This window comes from Geotrypetes seraphini, chromosome 11 (assembly GCF_902459505.1).
Source record: "Geotrypetes seraphini chromosome 11, aGeoSer1.1, whole genome shotgun sequence".
Taxonomy (NCBI): domain Eukaryota; kingdom Metazoa; phylum Chordata; class Amphibia; order Gymnophiona; family Dermophiidae; genus Geotrypetes; species Geotrypetes seraphini.
Window position 1 is genome coordinate 120,850,682 of NC_047094.1, and position 19,736 is coordinate 120,870,417.

The following is a 19,736-nucleotide window of genomic DNA, read 5'->3' on the forward strand; positions in this document are numbered from 1 at the left end:
GATATTTTATAGGCAGCAGTGTGTGGTTTAAAAGCCAACCGCCTACAAAAAGAAAAAAAAAAAAAAAGGAACATGGGAAATAAAAATAAATTTTAAAACCCACCACTGTCATTGAAAAGACATTAGTATTAATAGCTGCAAACCTCTGATAACATTCTGACAACTGGAACTCTTTAGTTGCTCAGATACCTTGAAAATATTCCCTACCCAAGGAACGCCTGTGCTGTAATGATAGCAGGGTAATGACTTTATTCAAAGATTTTGCTGAAAACTCAAGAGGAAATTGCGTTTCATGTCCACCAGATGCCACTGCCTCTGACAGGCAGATAACGAGAAGGGAAAACACAAAACCAGCAGTAGCTAGGATTGTGTATGTTGTGCCTGATAAAAAGAGAGTGCCATGTCAAGGTGCCAAAACATCAGAAGATAAACTAAACTGACATGAACACACTGAAGACATCGGGTACTGTAGATAAATGACAGTCAAGATGTGCAACAGCGAGCACTTTGACGAAGATGGAGTACAATTACAGGTTATTTTCTTGCAGTCATGCAACCACACTAGAACTCAATGAAAAGCTTAAGGAGACCTCAGACCCTTGCCTCGTACAAATGCACTTCAACACATTTAAGGGGAAATGAGCAGATTTCAAAGCACGTGAAGAGGGGGGGGGGGGGGGGGGAAATTAAACCTGGATGTGCGTGTTTCAAACCGCAGTGATCTAACACTAGCTTGTTCTGCCTTCACAGTACCATGTCTGATCGGCTGACAAGAGGCTGCTCTTTTTCAATGAATTCAAGTTAAAATACAACTTCCAGTATCCTTGAATTGAGTGGAACGAAGCAAATTATCCGACCAGCTCATATTTAGAGTTTTCTTCTCTCACTTCACCCATCAGCCCTACACACCAATTCTCTGCAGATAGTAACAGAAATGGTATTGATCATAAATATTTTAAACACACACAAGCTTATATTTAGCATGAAATCATGGTACAGGAAATTCATTTTCTGTTCTAATTCTCAAGGTTATAAGTTAATGTTGGAGACGGCTACATTTTTGTTTGAACCAAGACTTAAATAGATCATACTACTGAAGTAGAAATTCTTAACAGATTCTCATGTGTTAAAGAAGTACTTGGAACACCAATTTAAACAAAAATATTGCATCCTCAGAAAAGATCACGCCACACATGAATACAAATGCTTAATTTGCTAAACCAAACACACTGAACACTCATATATGAGATGTATCCAACATTTACACATACATTACAAGGGGCTGCTGAAAAGGTCTCAGTCCAACCAAGAAGAGAATGATGTGCAGTCATGAAACTTACCAAGTTATTCCACACTTTTGTTTTTCATGAGGCAAATGCACAAATGGGCACAAGTATAGGGAAACCAAGCCATTGTGACATCACCGATGAGGTTGGCTCTTAGGCATTGGTGGAATGAGGCATTATGACATCACAATACGAGGGGCTGTTGAAAAGTTCTCAGCCCAACCAAGAAGAGAATGATGTGGAGCTATGAAATTTACAAGTTATGCCACACTTTTCTTGACACTTTTCACTTCAATGAGGCAAATGCATCCAATAAATGGGCACAAGGATAGGGAAACCAAGCCATTGTGACATCACCGATGAGGTTGGCTCTTAGGCATTGGTGGAATGAGGCATTATGACATCACAATACAAGGGGCCACTGAAAAGTTCTCAGCCCAACCAAGAAGAGAATGATGTGGAGCCATGAAACTTACAAGTTATTCCACACTTTTCAATTCATATCGCATCATTGAAACAAAAAGTGTCAAGAAAAGTGTGGGATAACTGGCAAGTTTCATGGCTCTACATCATTCCGTTCTTGGTTGGGCTGAGACCTTTTCAGTGGCCCCTCGTAGTTAGATATGAGCTTTTACACAGCCATTGAGCTAAGTTAAGTGCATGCACTTAAAGTAAGGCATGTAACTGCAGACTTATGGTAGTCTTCTATAACGGCTATATACTTAGTCCAGTGATTTTCCATTTTTCATTCATTCAGAAAAATACGAAATGAAAAAGTGGGGGGAGGGGAAAAATCTCTGGACTGAGTGTGTAGCCCTCAATGGAGACTGCCCCAACTTTGTTGGATGGGCTGAGAACTTTTCAGCGGCCCCTCGTACAACCAAAGCAATTTACATATATGTAGGTACTTTCTCTGTCCCTAGTAGTTTCATAATTTAAGTTTTTGTATTAGAGCAGTGGAGGGTTAAGTGACTTGCCCAGGGTCACAAGGAGCAACAGTTGGAACGTAACCCAACTCCCTAGGTTCTAAGCCCATTGTACTAACCATTGGGCTCTCCTATTAACCTGACACTGCTTTTCTTGTTGCTGTTATGTCTTGACATGTATGGCAGGGTGAATTTCCCTATTACTGGCATTCCACCAGAGGGAGCCTGTGCACTGGTGTAGTGAGAGAGCCTAGATAATCTGCATAAGAGCTGCAAGTGTTGTTGGGAGCTGTCCACTCACCCTGAGTGGATTATGATGCTGAAAAGAACAGCTCCTAGCACAGAGAGCTGCAAGGGGACAGAAATCCCGCCCATCCCCACAAGAATCTCCTCCATCCAGGAATCTCCTTCATCCCTGCCTGACCCCGTGAGGAATCCCCTCCATCCCCGCCTGTCCTCATAAAAAGCAGCAATTATTTCTGACAGGTCTTTTTTTTTTTTTTTTTTAAAGTCTTAGTTTATTTAAACCAACAATAAAATACAATATAAACAACAGTGAATAGAAATAAGAGATGCATACATCACCGGAAAGAATTAGGATAGACATTACGTCATGTGACTGTAGGGTTGACCATTTCTTGTTAAAAGAAATGAGAGAGTTTGATTTTTTTGCCAATATAAAGTTCATATCTGTAGACCAAACAAATCTGGCTCCATTATCTGGCATAAGTAACTTGTGAGAGGTCCTTCCAAGATCCACAAATGATTTTTAATGCAACAATGAGTAAAGAAGCAAACAATACAGCATCAAAATAATTTAAAGCTTAGCCCCCCCTCAAAATAAACATCTCCCTTGTTGTAGCTGATGGGACATTTTATTTTTCCATTATCTTGGTCGCAGTTTCTGCTTTTGTCTATCTTCCACTAATTCTTTTTCTAGGCCTCGGGAACCCCGGTTCCATCCCCATGGGAGTCCCCGTAGACCTGGGGGATCCCTGTGGGAGTCCCGTAGACCTGGGGTGTATCCCCTTGGGAGTCCCATAGATCTGGAGGGGGATCCCCGTGGGAGTCCCATAGACCTGGGGGGATCCCCGTAGGAGTCCCATAGACCTGGGGAGGATCCCCGTGGGAGTCCTGTAGACCTGGGGGGGATCCCTGCGGGAGTCCTGCGGGATTCCCACAATTCCCGTGCAGAAGGCAAGGAGCTCCTTCAGGAGCTGGGTGACCCTCGGGAAGAGGAATGCTGGGCTCTGGCCTTACTCCCAATAAGACCTGAAGGCCACTGCTGACCGGCGCTGACAAGGGGCATAGTGCAGTGGAGTAGGATGGCTAGTCCTGACAGGGGGGACTGGTGTAGCAGTAGAAAGCTCATTGGTGGGAGGTTCCGCGGGGACCTATACACCGGTGGTCTGGCGCAGCAGTAGAAAGCCTGGTGGTGGTGGGAGGGTCCAAGGGGACCTATACACCACTGGAGAGATCTTGCCTTGGAGTAAACCTATACACCAGCAAGAAAGAGCAAAAAATAATTGGAGGGTCCACTAGAGCCTGGAGTCGAGGAAGGGATTTGATGACCAGCAGAGAGACCGTGAAGAAAAATCCAGGTAGTGGGGACCCAAGAGGCCAGGGAGTGAGGGACTGGTGGTGGCCCCACAAGAAGCAGTTGGAAGAGCTGGCAGAGTCCAAGGCTGAGGGGATCAGGTGGCTGATCAGCGGTGGGACCGGCGGAGAGACCAGTGATGGCACCGAGAGTTGTCAGAGAGAACTCCGGGTAGAGCTGTCAGAGAGACCCTGGGAGCATTGGCCAAAACCAAAGGAGTGGTCTGGTGGAGGGAATAGTAAATGGAATTGGGAAAACCTGGTCAGGGTTTTAATAGAATGTCGGAGTGTGTTTTAACCTTGTTTATATTATGTGTTACAGAAAACTAAGGTGCCTAGGGGTGTGGATATGTGACAGGTATACCGCTCGGCCCAGTCACATGGTCACAGCATGGAAAATACAGTTGTGTTCTTAGAGTTGTGTTCTACCCCTCCGTTGCCCAATCTAGCTGCTAACTCACAAGAAAAGCACTGGTTGATCACAAACGCTCAGATGATTAAACAAAATTACAATAAGTATTTTCTGTAAGCATATTGTCAATAACTTACATTTGTTTGGGACTCAGAACTGTCAAATAACTGTGGTAATGACAAACATTTAAGAAAAGCGAGTCATTTTCCACTGATTTATTCCATTTCTTTTCTTCTGGAAACAAACACTGATAAATCCCCAGGAAAATACACCACCCTAAAAACTAAGAGTGTCTCTATTTAAAACATAAATGCCTCATATAAAAAATGGGGCAGAGACATAGCCCATGGGGTGGGGATGGGGACAAACTTTGACCCCGTGTCATTCTCTAAAAATCTGGACTAGTATAAATATGTAAAAACTTAACACATCTTAGACAAATGGCAATTCAATGATTAAAGAAACTGCTTTTGGATTTAAATGAACTACTGTCAAATGACATCATCTGTGTCTTGCCTGCCTTTGATGTGGCAACAAGAGTCTTGTCTGCTAATCAGACTCCTACCATTTGCAATGTTCCTTCCATCATGTGTCCAGCTGCTCAGACATCTTACTGTTACTGCAACAGATTCATCCATCAAGGAATATTTCCAACATTTATTATAAACACATTTTCCTGTTCAACCACTACATAATTACAAACATGCCTGAAAGACAATCCAATTATCTTCAAAGGTGATGTAAAAACATAGGCAACTGAATCTTTGGGAAGGCTGTACCAAAACCAGATCAAAATGGAAGGCTCTATTATGATTTACTGTATAATCAGTTGTACAGAATGTTGTCCCTTTTAATAACTAACAAAAAGATTTAAAAAGAAAATCATAAGTGTTTGAAGCATGTGCAAATGAGACTGGAGCCTGCGGGGACAGGGCGAGCGTAGAGGTGGAGCCTGCGGGGACAGGCACAAAGCCTGCAGGGATGGGACAGAAATAGAGCTTGCAGAGATGGGAACAAGGCCTGCAGGGACAGGACGGAGTCAGCAGGGATGGTGACAAGAGTTTGCGGGGACAGTGACAAACTGTTCCCGTGTCATTTTCTAGACCCTCATAGTTACCCTCATATCCTCATAGTATTCAGGATATCCACAATGAATATGCATGAAAACTTTGCATACAATGGAGGCAAACCAATCTTATGCATATTCATTGTGGATATCCTGAACACCTGACTAGCAAGGGAATACTCCAGGACCGATTTGGAAAACACTGCTCTTGAGTACACTCCTTCAGAGTCAGTGGCATATTAACGGGGTGGGGGAGAGTTAACCACCCCGGATGCCATCTTGGTAGGGGCACCAGCACCTTTCTGCCCCGCATGCCATGCTTGCACCCCTACTCCAGTTCCTCCTTAAATCTTCTCCAGTGCAAGCAGCTTCTCAAGCCTGCTGCTCGCACTGGTCTGGCTGCCCTGTGAAATCACTTGCGGGTCACCACCACTCCGGGCGCCTCCTACCCTCGCTATGCCACTGTTCAGAGCCTCACATTTTTAAAACAGGGCTTTATAACCTTGCCCTTGGAATCCCACAGCCAATCAAATTTTCAGGATATCAACAGTGCTGTCATTAATTTTTGCAATTAATGGTGATTAAAATTTTTAACACCATTAATGCCGACTGTTGTTGCCTGGAATGAGACTTTTCTCCCGAAATCCCACCCGAACCCAAGAGTATCCTCCTCTTGAAAAGTTGACCCACTTCCCTCTCTGCTCCACCCCCCAGGCCTAACTTAAGGATGTACTAGTGATCTAAGGTAAGACAGCCAGGTATGACTTCAAATTGGTGACCACAATCCTCAGCGGTAGTTTCATATTACTTTACTACTGCTAAATATCACTATTAGCCAGTTAACTGCCCAAATAGCACTATTAGGCAGTGATTAAAAATAAAATAACTGAAATCAAAAATTGCATTGAGCAATTAATATACAATTAAAACTTTGGATCAAACAGCTATATATGTATGAACAATGAATGCTAATTTATCTCATGCATATTCACTGTGGGTATCCTGAAAACCCAACTGGATGAAGTGCTCCTAAGTCAGGTTTGGTTTTAGATTCCTCTCTGTTGAAAAATACGTAGTTTATTTCTCATTCACATTGTTCAGGAATTTGTAGAGCTGGAAACAAATCTGGGCGGCAAGTTGCCCAAATAACTAAAATTCAGCACCTGGCATCTATAAATGCAGTAGGGCCTGGGTAGAAGAAATGTTGCAGCTATCATGAGGGGCATAGAGAGGGTGGATAGGGACAGATTCTTCAGGCTGAAGGGGTCAACAGGCATGAGGGGGCATTCGGAGAAACTGAAGGGAGATAGGTTCAGAACAAATGCAAGGAAGTTTTTCTTCACCCAAAAGGTCGTGGACACTTGGAATGCGCTACCGGAGGAAGTGATCAGGCAGAGTACGGTACAAGGATTCAAACAGAGATTGGACGGATTCCTGAGGGATAGGGGGATCGTGGGATACTGAGAGAGGTGCTGGGATGTAACACAGGTATAGAAAGCAAACCAAGTAATAAGTATAGAAATCCAACCAGGTCGTACATGTGCAAGACCAGAGGGTTAAGACTTCGATGGGAAGATAAGACTCAATGGGAAACCAAGGTGGCAAGGGGGCCCCTTCTGGTGACTCAGACAGGCCGTGACCTGTTTGGGCCGCCGCGGGAGCGGACTGCTGGGCAGGATGGACCTGTGGTCTGACCCAGCAGGGGCACTGCTTATGTTCTTATCAGTGGCCTAAGAGATTGTGGCCTGGAATTACCTAGTCTTGTGAAGCCTTATACTTGTTTACCAGAAGCAAGTAATTGGAAGGCATGGGGAAAGTTGCTTGAGAGAGCAAAAGATGCACAAAGAAGAGCAGCAAAGTAAAAAATACAAAACTAAAACACAGACAAAACAAAACAGGAAAAATGAGAAAATAAGCATGTTTTAAAAATAATTAAGAAAAAATTATTTGCCTTCTAAATATTTGGGTACTTAATCTCTCTCCTGTATTGCTTCTCCACTACAATACATGTATTTAGATCCATCTCAGAGCTCTTAGGTGCAGATTAGAGAATGACACGGGAACAAATTTGTCCCCCATCCCCGCAGAACTCAATTTCCCCATCCCTGCAAGTTTTTGTCACTGTCCCTTTTCTGTAAGCTCTGCCTTAACTGCACGAACCTCAAACACTTATGATTTTAAAGTGTTTGAGGCTTGTGCAGATGAGGATATAACTTGCAGGGATAGGAAAAGAACTCGTGGGGACAGGACGGGAAAATGTGTCCGTGTAATTCTCTAGTGCAGATTTCACACCACCACTATGGTAGCCTTCCTCTGCTTCCATATTGCCTATATCCTTCAGGCTGCAAAGCCTACTGCATACTCCAAATTAGATCTCACAAAAAACCTACACAACAACATAATTCAATAGCAAAATTTAACCCAACACGACGGCTACCCTTAGATGTCTGGACAGCCAGCTGCTATCTAACAAATTCATGAATAGCAGGAATTCATTTTTAAAAGTTATGACCAGGATGGCTAGCCATGGAGCAGGCCCTTGTGATGGCACAAATGGGCTGGTCTCTGGTAGGGATGTGGCCACACAGGAGCAACTTCAAGTAGCAGGGCAGCCACCCTTAGACAGTTGGCTACTCTGTTTATTTAGAAGTTCTCTCCTACCATCACTTCCTTTTCTCTAAGTTACCCCAGCATCCTTCAGCTCTGACCACTGACACCACATACTACTGCATTTCACTACCTTGAATCCCACTTAAGCCTTCCCTGTTCTAAATACAATAGAAACTCCCCCACATCATATATTGTTCCTTAGGATTTCTGCATTCCAAATATATAACTACATTACTTCAGTATTAAGATATATTTTCTAATTAGTCAACCACTCCCGGGCTTTCTTACAGCACTTAATCCTTCAGTCAAGTGCAGATCATAGCATCGTTCCCCAAAAGACAAGCATTTCATTCTCACCCTTCTACAATATCACTCTCAAAATATATTTATATATACACACCCACACGCCACTTCCTCGCCACCTTTATTTACAGCAAACTGTACCTACCAGCCCTCCATCAGCGCCGCGCACAATTCTCATTAAGAGAATTACTGAAAAGCCATCTGATAATCGGGAGGAAGATCTCTTCGCACACAGGTTCACAGCAAGCGGCTCTATTGCAACCCACAAACGCCGCTTTCACTTGCAAGCTGCTCTTCTGTCACTTTGCAGACAGACTTCCGCAAATCGAGCCTCGCGCTTGTAATACCACCTCCCTCCACTAACAAAACTTGGCCAGCCTTTTAGGACTCTTTGCGCTCTTCTTCCGGCTTACCAGGCCTCCCAAAAGGGGAGAACGGAGACCCCGTAGCCACGAATCATTTCTCTAGCGCCACCTAGAATGAAAACGACAGCAGCAGCAGCAACAAAGAGAAATATCGCCTGGCTTCCCGGGGCGCTAAAGCAACGCTTTGCAACAAACCTGACCTGCAAAAAAAAAAAAAAAGGTTGGAACTCGGCGCGCGCCCGCCCAGCATCATCGTTGTTTCTATAGCGCTACCGGACTGTACGCAGCGCTGTACGGAGTCACAAAACAGCTTTACAATCCAAACGTTCAGTTAAGGGGAACGATTAATCCGTTTTAAAAAGCTTCTTATTCATTATTTATATATTTTTTAAAAGTCTTTATCGGTTTTCAAACTTTGACAGCGCAATAAATTAATTGAACATAAAATACTGTATAAAAACGCACTATTAACTACACAAGTAATACATAAAACAATCATTTTCTCCCACCCTCCTCCCAATTATTAATACAATAAGACATATGATGTGATTACAATATTATAATTAAGTAATTTTAATCCTCAAAATTCACTTCCCTCCCCCCACCCTGGATGTGTAAGGAAATCTAAGAAAAGGAGAAATACATGATTCATTAATGCTCTTTTCTTATTGAATCCCTTAGTCCTTTTGTTTTTTTGCTCATATGTTTTATTTCTGTATTTATTTTAGCTCTCCCCACATTTATTTTGTGTCTTGTTCCTCTAAGTATATTTCAATTGTTGTTTTTAATTCTTTTTTATTTCTGTTCTTACTCCTATTTTATTGCTGTAAAACGCTTAGTATTTTGATAAGCGTTTAATCAAATTTACAATAAACTTGGGAGGAGGATTATGGGTGGAAGGCTCTAACAAAAGAGGTCCCTCTTCAGTCTGGTTTCGAACAAGGGCAGGAGGGCTTGGCAGACAAACTTATTCCAGATCAGGGGTGTCAAAGTCCCTCCTGGAGGGCCACAATCCAGTCGGGTTTACAGGATTTCCCTCATGAATATGCATGAGATCTATTAGCATACCATGAAAGCAGTGCATGCAAATAGATCTCATGCATATTTATTGGGGGAAATCCTGAAAACCCGACTGGATTGCGGCCCTCAAGGAGGGACTTTGAGACCCCTATGATAAACTCTCAGGTTAAAGGAGCTAGGTCGGGGGTGGGCAACGGAATCCAATTGGGCTTTCAGGATTTCCCCAATGAATATGCATTGAAAGCAGTGCATGCACATAGATCTCATGCATATTTATTGGGGGAAATCCTGAAAACCCGACTGGATTGCGGCCCTCAAGGAGGGACTTTGAGACCCCTATGATAAACTCTCAGGTTAAAGGAGCTAGGTCGGGGGTGGGCAACGGAATCCAATTGGGCTTTCAGGATTTCCCCAATGAATATGCATTGAAAGCAGTGCATGCACATAGATCTCATGCGTATTCATTGGGGAAATCCTGAAAACCCGACTGGATTGCAGCCCTCAAGGAGGGACTTTGAGACCCCTATGATAAACTCTCAGGTTAAAGGAGCTAGGTCGGGGTGGGCAGCTCCGATCCTTGAGAACCAGAATCCAGTCGGGTTTTCAGGATTTCCCCAATGAACATGCATTGAAAGCAGTGCACGCACATAGATCTCATGCATATTCATTGGGGAAATTCTGAAAACCCGACTGGATTGCGGTCCTCCAGGAGGGACTTTGACACCCCAGCTCCAGGCGTAGATGAAAGAAACTAAGTCGGCCTTGAAGTCCCACCAAGACGCGAGGAAGTTGTCCGTCGGGGCGGGGCCCGCTCTTTCCGGGCTGAGAGAGCCCGAGCCCGGCGGACAGCGTTCCCCTTTCCCGACTCCCCTTCGAGGGGCGCCGATAACGCCACCGCATCAACTCCGCCGCCGAGGCCGACAAGAAGAGAGAGAGAGAGGCCGGGGCCGCTTTACTCACCGTCGCGGGTGGTTCCGCATTTGCACCGGCTCCATCGCTGTGGGGCGGGCCCCGGGGCGCCCTCAGCCGCCCCCCACCCCCCTCCACGCTCCGCCGCCTAGCGTCGCCACACCTCCCGCCCTTGCCGCCGTCGACGCAGCCCCCTGGCTCCGGCCGCGCGCGCCGGCATCGCCCGCCTTCTGCGACACCCCGCCGAGCGGAAACAGGAAGAGCGAGACGCGGAAGTCGGCCGGAAGTGGGGTGAGGGCGGGGAGAGCGCCTTTCTCGAGTCTCGTGCTTCTCGGCGGCTCCCTCACTGGCCTGAGCAGCGCGGTCGGCCGCCATCTTGTGACGGGAGAGCGGTGGGGGCCGTTGGAGTCGGCGCTACGGCAATGCTGGAAGTTTGCTTGTAAGGTATTGAGGGGAGGGGAGGGGGGGGGGGGGTCGCGTGGTAACTTGAAGAAAGGTTTCATTTCCTCAGGGTTGTGTTACCTTTTCGATATTTCCTCTATTTATGGCGGGGAGAAGATACAGGGAAAGGAGCGAACCGTATATTCAGCGCATGACTCGGGGTAATCGCCTGGCCCAGGCCTGTGGACGGAGGGAAGCCAGGCTGAGAAGGCCCCTGCTGATCTTGGGCACTTAACTCGATGCCAGTGTGTCCCCCCCCCCCCTTGCCAGTCAGGTTTTCAGGATATCCACCATGAATATGCATGAAAGACATTTGCATACAACGGAGGCACGTGTGCAAAGCAGTTTCAGGCATATTCACTGTGGATAGGGGGGTTACCGGGCGTCCGGATTTTATTCGGACATGGCCTCTTTTTTTTTCGAGGACAGGTATCTGGACGGCTTTTCAAAACCTGGCACTTTGTGGAGAGATTGGGGGGGGGGGGGCGGCGTCTGGAGGGCATCTGCGGTTGCGTGGAGGCGATGCAGTGATGTTGCACGCGTGTATGTGATGTCATTGAGTTGCATCCATGCATGTGCGGATGAGATGCGGTGTGTGTGGGTCTGGGGGGGGGGGGGGGGCGGAATGAAGCGGGGTCACATGTCCTCTTTTTTTTTTTTTTTTCCTACAAAAATCTGGTAACCCTAACTTTGGATAACCTGACTGGCAAGAGGGTACTCTAGGATAGCTTTGGGAAAATACTGCTCTGTAACCCTAACTCGGTGGTCACTGGTTCCATAAGAACATAAGCAATGCCTCAGCTGGGTCAGACCTGAGGTCCATCGTGCCCAGCAGTCCGCTCACGCGGCGGCCCAACAGGTCCAGGACCTGTGCAGTAATCCTCTGTCTATACCCCTCTATCCCCTTTTCCAGCAGGAAATTGTCCAATCCTTTCTTAAACCCCAGTACCATACTCTGCCCTATTACGCCCTCTGGAAGCGCATTCCAGGTGTCCACCACAAGTTGGGTAAAGAAGAACTTCCTAGCATTTGTTTTGAATCTGTCCCCTTTCAACTTTTCCGAATGCCCTCTTGTTCTTTTATTATTCGAAAGTTTGAAGAATCTGTCCCTCTCTACTCTCTCTATGCCCTTCATGATCTTGTAAGTCTCTATCATATCCCCTCTAAGTCTCCTCTTCTCCAGGGAAAAGAGACCCAGTTTCTCCAATCTCTCAGCGTATGAGTGGTTTTCCATCCCTTTTATCAGACGTGTCGCTCTCCTCTGAACCCTCTCGAGTAACGCCATATCCTTCTTAAGGTACGGCGACCAATATTGGACGCAGTATTCCAGATGCGGTCACAAATCTATCCTGTGGAAATAGCCAGCCAGTCAAGTTTTTAGGATATCTACAAATTTCTCTCATGAATTTTTATTGTGGATATCCTCAAAACCTTATTGGCTCCCTCAGGATAGATGTGGGAACCACTATCTAAACTGCAGACTTAAAGGCCAACACAGAAAGAAACTATGGGCTTAGATGTGTGCATGGGTGTTAACTCGAGTGGAAGCACAAATTGTATTAAAATGTATATTGATGAGGTAATTTAGGTATTCTGTGATATGCAGAGTATGTAGCCCACTTTTAATGTGAGCACAATGTGAGAATATTTCTGCAAAGGTCCAGGGTAATATATTTTGCAGCGAGTATTTACTTATATATGCTATAATAAAACCCTTAGCGCATGTGCACTTCAACTTCCGTGCGGCCGTCAATGATCCGTGGCTCCGTGCTGCCACATGCGCAGTAGAAGCTTCCGGCAGTTTGCGACATGTGCGGCGGTTTCCCTAGCAACGTTCCTGCCCCAATCTCTGACGCCGGCTGATGTCTGACGACGCCTCTTCTTCTCACCCCTGAACCAGTAGCGGCAGCAGCCACGGGCCATTTCCTAGGCCAGCCCACTTCGATATTGTAAGGCGGGCCGGCCTAGCAAAAGCCCCGAGGCTGCCCGGCCTAGCAGATGCTGGAGAGTGAGCAGACAAGAGCGAACAGGTACTACTGGACAGGGGGGAGGTAAAAAGAACGGAGAAGGGTTACTGCTGGACAGGGGGGGGCAGGGAAGAGGTGCTGCTGGACAGTGGGGAGGTAAAAGTAAGGGAGAAGGGCTTCTACCACCCGTTAATGTAACGGGCTAAAAAACTAGTAGTAATATAATAGAGGTTAGCAGCTAAAGACTTGTACTGTCCATCCAGACTGCCCAACAAGTTACATTTATAGCTTAAGGTATAATGTGATACCACATATATGTGATGCCATTGCCATTTTCAGGGCACATACTGTAGACGTCTGCCTGCACTGCCTTGCTTCCCAATTCCTGTTATTGTCATTTAAGCACCACTAAATTTGTTTGGTTCCACTCTTTCCATAAGAACAAAAGAGTTGCCATACTGAGACAGTCTGAAGGTCCATCAAGCCCAGTATCCTATTTCCAACAGTGGCAAACCCAGGTCACAAGTACCTGGTAAGATCCCAAAGAGTAAAATAGATTTTATATGGCTTATCCTAAGAATAACTTATCCAAAAAAGAAGAAAGGAAAAATAGCCCCACATGGAAGTACAATATTATCCTAAGAATAAGCCATAGGTTTCCCCAAGTCCATCTCAATGGCTTATGGACTTTTGTTTTAGGAAATTATCCAAACCTTTTTTAAGTGCTGCTAAGCTAACTGCTTTTGCCACATTCTCTGGCAATAAATTGCAGAGTTTAATTACATGTTGAGTGAAGAAATATTTTCTCTGGTTTGTTTTAAACCTATTACTTAGTAGCTTCATCACATGCCCCCCCTGGTCTTAGTATTTTTGGAAAGAGGAAACAAACCTTAGCATAGACTTCTTATTTTGGGACTTAGGGCAAGATTCTCAAAAACCCACGTTAAAAAGCGATGGATAGCGAATTTAAAAAAGCGAGACATTCTCCAAAAATCTTACATGCAAATTATGTCGGCGGACAGTGGGGGAGATTTGCTCAATTTACATGCGTCGAGTCACTGACCGGCACATGCATAGAATATACAAGGAAAGAGGCGTGAATGTGCGTATGTCACTGGAAAGCAATGCAATGCAATCAACATGGGCGTTGTTTGAGCATAAAATATAATTACATCATGCGCGACATAGACATTTCTTCTAAAACCACCATGCACGATAAACACATGGATGTGTGCATGAACCATAGTCCTACATGGACACTGTACCTCCTGCTGTATCTCCCTCCGTCCACCGTTATCACCATCATCATGTTCAGGTCTTGTATGTCTTCTCATTAAAACATGGCGAGCGTGAAGATATGAAGCAACATCCATATTTTAACACAAATCTTGCACAAAATACAAGTGGCTCAGAAACGCTTCTAAACTACCGGAATTGAATTCTGGAATCACGGAACAAATCCCGGCATGCTTTGTGAATCTTCCCTGCCATAAAGCATCAGTGGTGCCATATAATAAGCCATAAGCGGTATGTCAGTCATAGGCATACAAGAGCTATTGGACAAATGGAAGGGGAGAAGCTACGTCGACTTTTATCATTCACGCATAAAACATGCTCTGGTTTTCTCTACAAAAAACTAATATAATTCAGGTAAATCTTGTAATTTGGTTTTTATGTAAAATTTAATCATGACACACAGCCAGAAACACACAAGACAAGGATATCGTACACGTGCTCAAGAAGAAAAGTTGGCTTTTAACAAGCACGCATGAAACATGCCTGTCTCTTCTATAAACTCAAAAGAAGCAAGATTTTACTATCCTCCACTTTTTTTTTTCATTAGCCACAGTCAAAACACAAGTGCTGGCATTGTAACGGCACCCCTGGACCAGTCGCTACTTTTTGTCGCCAAAATCCGACACTGCTTTTCAAAAATGCCTCAGTGATTTATCGTCAAGTATATTTTATTGAGCGCCAAGAGAAACAACAATCAGAAACAAGTTCAAAGAACAACAGAGCAGCTCTAAATTTTACACAAAAATCCAACAAACCTCCCCATCAACCCGCCTCAGTGATTTATAAGAATCCACAGGAGAACTCATTTCAATGCCATTGTCGGAGACTGCTAGAAACCTCGCTAAAGACAGATAATCCATTTTGATAATCCGCCGCTAATTTGCGTGCAGACTAAACCGCCAGAAAACAGTTTAGCAACCATGTTAAAGTTTTGAAAATCTTGCCCCTAGTGCTTTTATTGTACTAGTGTTTAAGCCCGTTAGTTTAACGGGTGCTAGATTATATGTGCAGACTTAGGCTTTTCTTTTCTTTCTTTCTCTCCCCCCTGTCCAGCGGCACCCCTTCCCTGCTCCCCCTGTCCAGCAGTAGCCCTTCTCCCTTGCTTTTACCTCCCCCCTGTCCAGTAGTACCCTTTCCCTGCTTCCCCTGTCCAGCAGTAGCCCTTCTCCCTTGCTTTTACCTCCCCCCCTGTCCAGTAGTACCCTTTCCCTGCTCCCCCTGTCCAGCAGTAGCCCTCCCTTGCTTTTACCTCCACCCCTGTCCAGTAGTATCCTTTCCATGCTCCCCGTGTCCAGCAGTAGCCCTTCTCCCTTGATTTTACCTCCCCCCCCTGTCCAGTAGTACCTTTCCCTGCTCCCCCTGTCCAGCAGTAGCCCTTCTCCCTTGATTTTACCTCCCCCCCCTGTCCAGTAGTACCTTTCCCTGCTCCCCCTGTCCAGCAGTAGCCCTTCTCCCTTGATTTTACCTCCCCCCTGTCCAGTCCTGCTTTTACCTAATCATATTCAAGATCCCATTTCCCCTTTACCTTATCTATTTCCGTCTGGCGCTGCTGGGATTTGGGCTCCGGGGGAGCTGGCTTCTGCATCGTTTGCTGACGCACTCTGGCGCGGGGCCTCTGCTGGGCCGTGGGGAGCTGGTTTGGCCACACTGCATCTATGGAGTTCGTTGTCCGGGCTGCGGGAGGATTAGGTTGTGTGTGGGAGCCGACAGGATAGCACCATGGCTCCCTTCGTCCCTTGCTGCCCTGCCCCCCCTTCCCTTCCCGCGGTCCCGTTATACATTTTTGGGTTTGAGGGTGCCGGGTGTCTTCTCTCATGATCGCGCCTGTGTCGGAAGCCTTCTCCGACGCAGGAGCGGCTCGTGGGAGGAGCCGTTGTGGCGTGTTCTTTTAAATAAACTCCGGACTGCGCGAGGTGGAGAGCAGGCAGGCCACTGTCACAGCTAGGCGCGCATGTGCACTCCTACCTGCAAGAGACCTACAGCTCACGGAAAACTGGCGCAAGCAGGTGGGAGTGCACATGCAGCTAGAGCTTTATTATATTAGATTTTACATGAAAGCATTTTTCAAAACAGGTCTTTAGAATGACAATTACATTTCTTGAGAAGTGTTTACAAAAGGATCAGTCTCCCTGTTGACAGTCATGAGGATAACGTTTTCAGCTGAATACATAAACTAAAGTGCATAGAAGCAGTGGGAAAAACTAAGAAACTTAGCATGATTTTAAGGTAAGTTACCAAAGGCAGACACAGCTTAGGATAGAATAGCCAATTCCTCTGCCTTTTTTTCCAGAACACGTTATGAAAACCTCAAAACAGTTAATCATTTTCAGTACATTATTCTCAGCTTAACCTAGCTTCAACCCAACCTTGAGAATTTTGACCTGTCCCTTGATATTAGCATTTCAAATGTTTCTTTCCTTATCTGAGGACCTTCAAATCAAAAAGGTATCAGTTGTGTCCTTTATAGTTTCCTCAGTTGTTGTTTTTTTTGTCTACTTACACATATATAACATCTGCCAAGCGTCCTCTACACCAGTGTTTTTCAACCTTTTTTGGGCAAAGGCACACTTGTTTCATGAAAAAAATCACGAGGCACACCACCATTAGAAAATGTTAAAAAATTTAACTCTGTGCCTATATTGACTATATATAAAGTAATTCTCTTGAATAGGAATCAAATAAACACAAAGAAAGTATTTTATAATTACTTTATTATGAAATATTAAGTAAACAGAATAGTGAAAAATTATAAAATATTTTATTCAGTGCGAAACCTGGGCCTGTTTGGCTGAACACAAAGCTGATATTCTGGCTGGAATCGAAGAAAGACACACACGTAGCTCTTCGTCAACAGCCGTTCCCTTCACCGCCCCGTCACTGTCACCGCCGCCCCGTCACCGCCACTGCCATCCCATTCACCGCCCCGTCACCGTCCCCGCTGCATCCATATAAGCCTTAGTACTGTAATATTTAGCTTATTCCTTTCTTATAAATCAAAGTTCCTGCTGCTGAACTAGAGAAAGAGATGTTCAGCTGGCAGGGCTTTGTTTATAAATTTTTATCAACACAACTAATATACTATTTTATCCTAAAGCAAAAAATAAATAAATAAATATAATTTTTTTTTCTACCTTTGTTGTCTGGTTTCTGCTTTCCACATCTTCTCATTCATTTCCTTCCATCCACTGTGTGTCTTCTCTCTACGTCTTCCATTTGCTGTTACTGTGCCTCTCCCTTCACCCCCCCCCCAATTGGTCTAGCACCCATCTTCTTCCCTCCGCTCCCCCATAGTCTGGCATCTGTCTTCTTCCCACTCTGTCTTCCACATTTCCCTTCGGGGTCTGTTCCTCTCCACCCTCCTTCAATGTCTGTCCTATTCCTTTCCACCACCACCCTTCCCTCCCTCCTTTACCATCTGTTCCTTTCTACTACCCTTCAGCTCCTCTCACGTGGCTTATCTATCTACCTTCCTCCCTCTTATTTTCATGGCACGTTACAATGTAATTAGTGCAAGCCACTGGAGCCTGCGAGCTTGGTCCCTGTCCCATCCCCACAAACCATCTCGCTTCTGTGCTCCTATTTTCTCCATTTCTAATATCTCTCCTATGTATCTGTCATTGCCCCCCCCTGTGTCCATATACCATCCCCATGGCATGTCCCCTTTATGTCTCTGTCCCTATGCCCCATGCACATAATTTCCCCTCTTTCTGTTACCTTCCTGTGTCCAGATTTCCCCTATCTTCCTCTTCCATACCAGTGTGTCTCTTCTTTTCAACCCCATCTAGCTTTTTTCTCTCTTTCTTCCCCCCCCCCCTGCTTCTAGCATCTGGCTCACCTGCCTGTCCTTCCCTTTCTTTCCTGCTGTGGGTTTTTCTTTCCATCTTCATCCCCTTGGCCCAGAATCCTTTTCCCTTTCACTCCCTCCTTCCAATTTGAGCCGGGAACACGAGCGATCGCACGGTTCCCGCAGCCACCACTCGCCTGCCCAATCGATCCTACTGTTTAGCCAGCTCTCTCCCTTCGCCTCACCTTAGTTTGTAGGTTTTGTTTTTCGGCGACATGCACGCTTTCCCAAAGAGCCGCGCACGCGCGGCTGCTCAGTGTTCAATCTTCTGCTCTGCTGCAACTTCCTGTTTCCGGTTGCGTCAGAGCAGAAGATCGAAACTGAACAGCAGCGGGGACCGGGGGAGTCTCATGAGAGCGCGTGCGGGACCCGGCCTGAGGCCTAATCAGTGTCTGCACCGTACGGCACACCAGGCAACATCTCGCGGCACACTAGTGTGCCGCAGAACAGCGGTTGAAAAACACTGCCCTACACAGTGTTTCTCAGTATATGGTACATGGTACGTGTACCATTGGGGGGTATGTGGGCCACCGCCACCAGTGAATCATCCCTGCCTTCCACCGGGGGTTCCTGCCTGCCCCCTGCCGCCACCGGGGATTTTGTGGTTACTATTTTGTATTAATAAGATTGTATTGTGTGTGTGTATATGAAAAATGGATGGAAGAAATTGTGTTGCAATTAGTACTATTATTATGGGGATGGGGTCTGGGGCAGAACTTGGGTGGAGCTTGAGTAGGTCTGGGGCAGAGCTTGGGTGGAGATATTTGGTTGGTATTTATTAGGCTTAGGGGATACTTGGCTTAAAGAAGTTGAGAAACACTGCCCTACACCAATTTTCCTCCCTCCCCTCCCATGACTTCTACCCAACTTATGACTTGCTTACCTGCTTACTATGGCCACCATTTCACTTTGATTATAAGCAAGCTCAAAATTGCATTGCACTGGTGGCATCAACTAGCACAGAGGTAGGCAATTCTGGTCATTGATAACTCCAGGCTGATCATGTTTTCATGATATCCACAGTAAATATGCTAGACACCTTTAATACAAAAATAGCCTGAATATAATAATCTTATTTCCTTTGAAGGCTTTGCCTTGCTTTGATTTTCTATCAGAAGTGCTACTGAATTTGAGGAGGATTAGGAATAAGCTCACAACAGAAAATATTTCTGTTTTCACTACTCCACTTTATCCTTCATAGGATTCAATGCCTTGACAGTTCAGGACTGTAGGAATAGGGGAGGTTTACTGTGAGTGAATCACTCTTACTAATGCTGTGTTGGGGCAATTTCTTGAGCTGCTAAAAACTTGTCTTTCATCATATTGAAGAAATTTCAGAAAATGATATTGAGATGTTAGATGTGTCACTATTTTATACAATTTGTTAGTTTTGTGATCAGTTTTGCATGAATATTGGTTTGAAAAGGTGGAATAAAAGCATATTGCAGGAGTGAAAGGAAAGTGCTGGGCTTTAAGGAACTTTGACTACCATAGATAGGTGTCCTTTTTGCTTAGAATTCTAAAAATAAGCATCATACAAGTATCACATGTAAAATAAGAGGATGAGATTAGGTCAAAGCCCAAGCTAAATATAGGGACAGTGCTGAGAGGGAGAAACGGCAAGACCCAGGGCTCTGTAGTATATTGGCAAAGGCCAGCAGGGCCAGAACTTCCAGAGGAAAGCAAAACTTGGAA

The 19,736-nt window shown here is 45.3% G+C and overlaps 2 protein-coding genes across 5 annotated transcripts in view; one reads left to right on the top strand and one right to left on the bottom strand.

Moving 5' to 3' along the window:
- STK4 (serine/threonine kinase 4) overlaps positions 1–10,730 on the bottom strand; it is a 124,051-nt gene extending 113,321 nt beyond the window's left edge. Inside the window, exon 1 of one of the 2 annotated variants that reach the window (XM_033962993.1) lies at positions 10,545–10,730. In XM_033962993.1, coding sequence (XP_033818884.1) covers positions 10,545–10,579 — 35 coding nt within the window. In that variant the 5' untranslated portion in view covers positions 10,580–10,730. Of the gene's footprint in view, positions 1–8,344; positions 8,473–10,544 lie in introns of those variants that run through there. The other variant, XM_033962995.1, reaches the window with a different exon arrangement.
- Positions 10,731–10,787: 57 nt separating this feature from the next.
- TOMM34 (translocase of outer mitochondrial membrane 34) overlaps positions 10,788–19,736 on the top strand; it is a 35,000-nt gene continuing 26,051 nt past the window's right edge. The window contains exon 1 of one of the 3 annotated variants that reach the window (XM_033962990.1): positions 10,788–10,937. The gene's annotated coding sequence lies outside the window, so the exon portion shown is untranslated. Of the gene's footprint in view, positions 10,938–11,076; positions 11,096–19,736 lie in introns of those variants that run through there. The other 2 variants (XM_033962991.1, XM_033962992.1) reach the window with 2 other exon arrangements.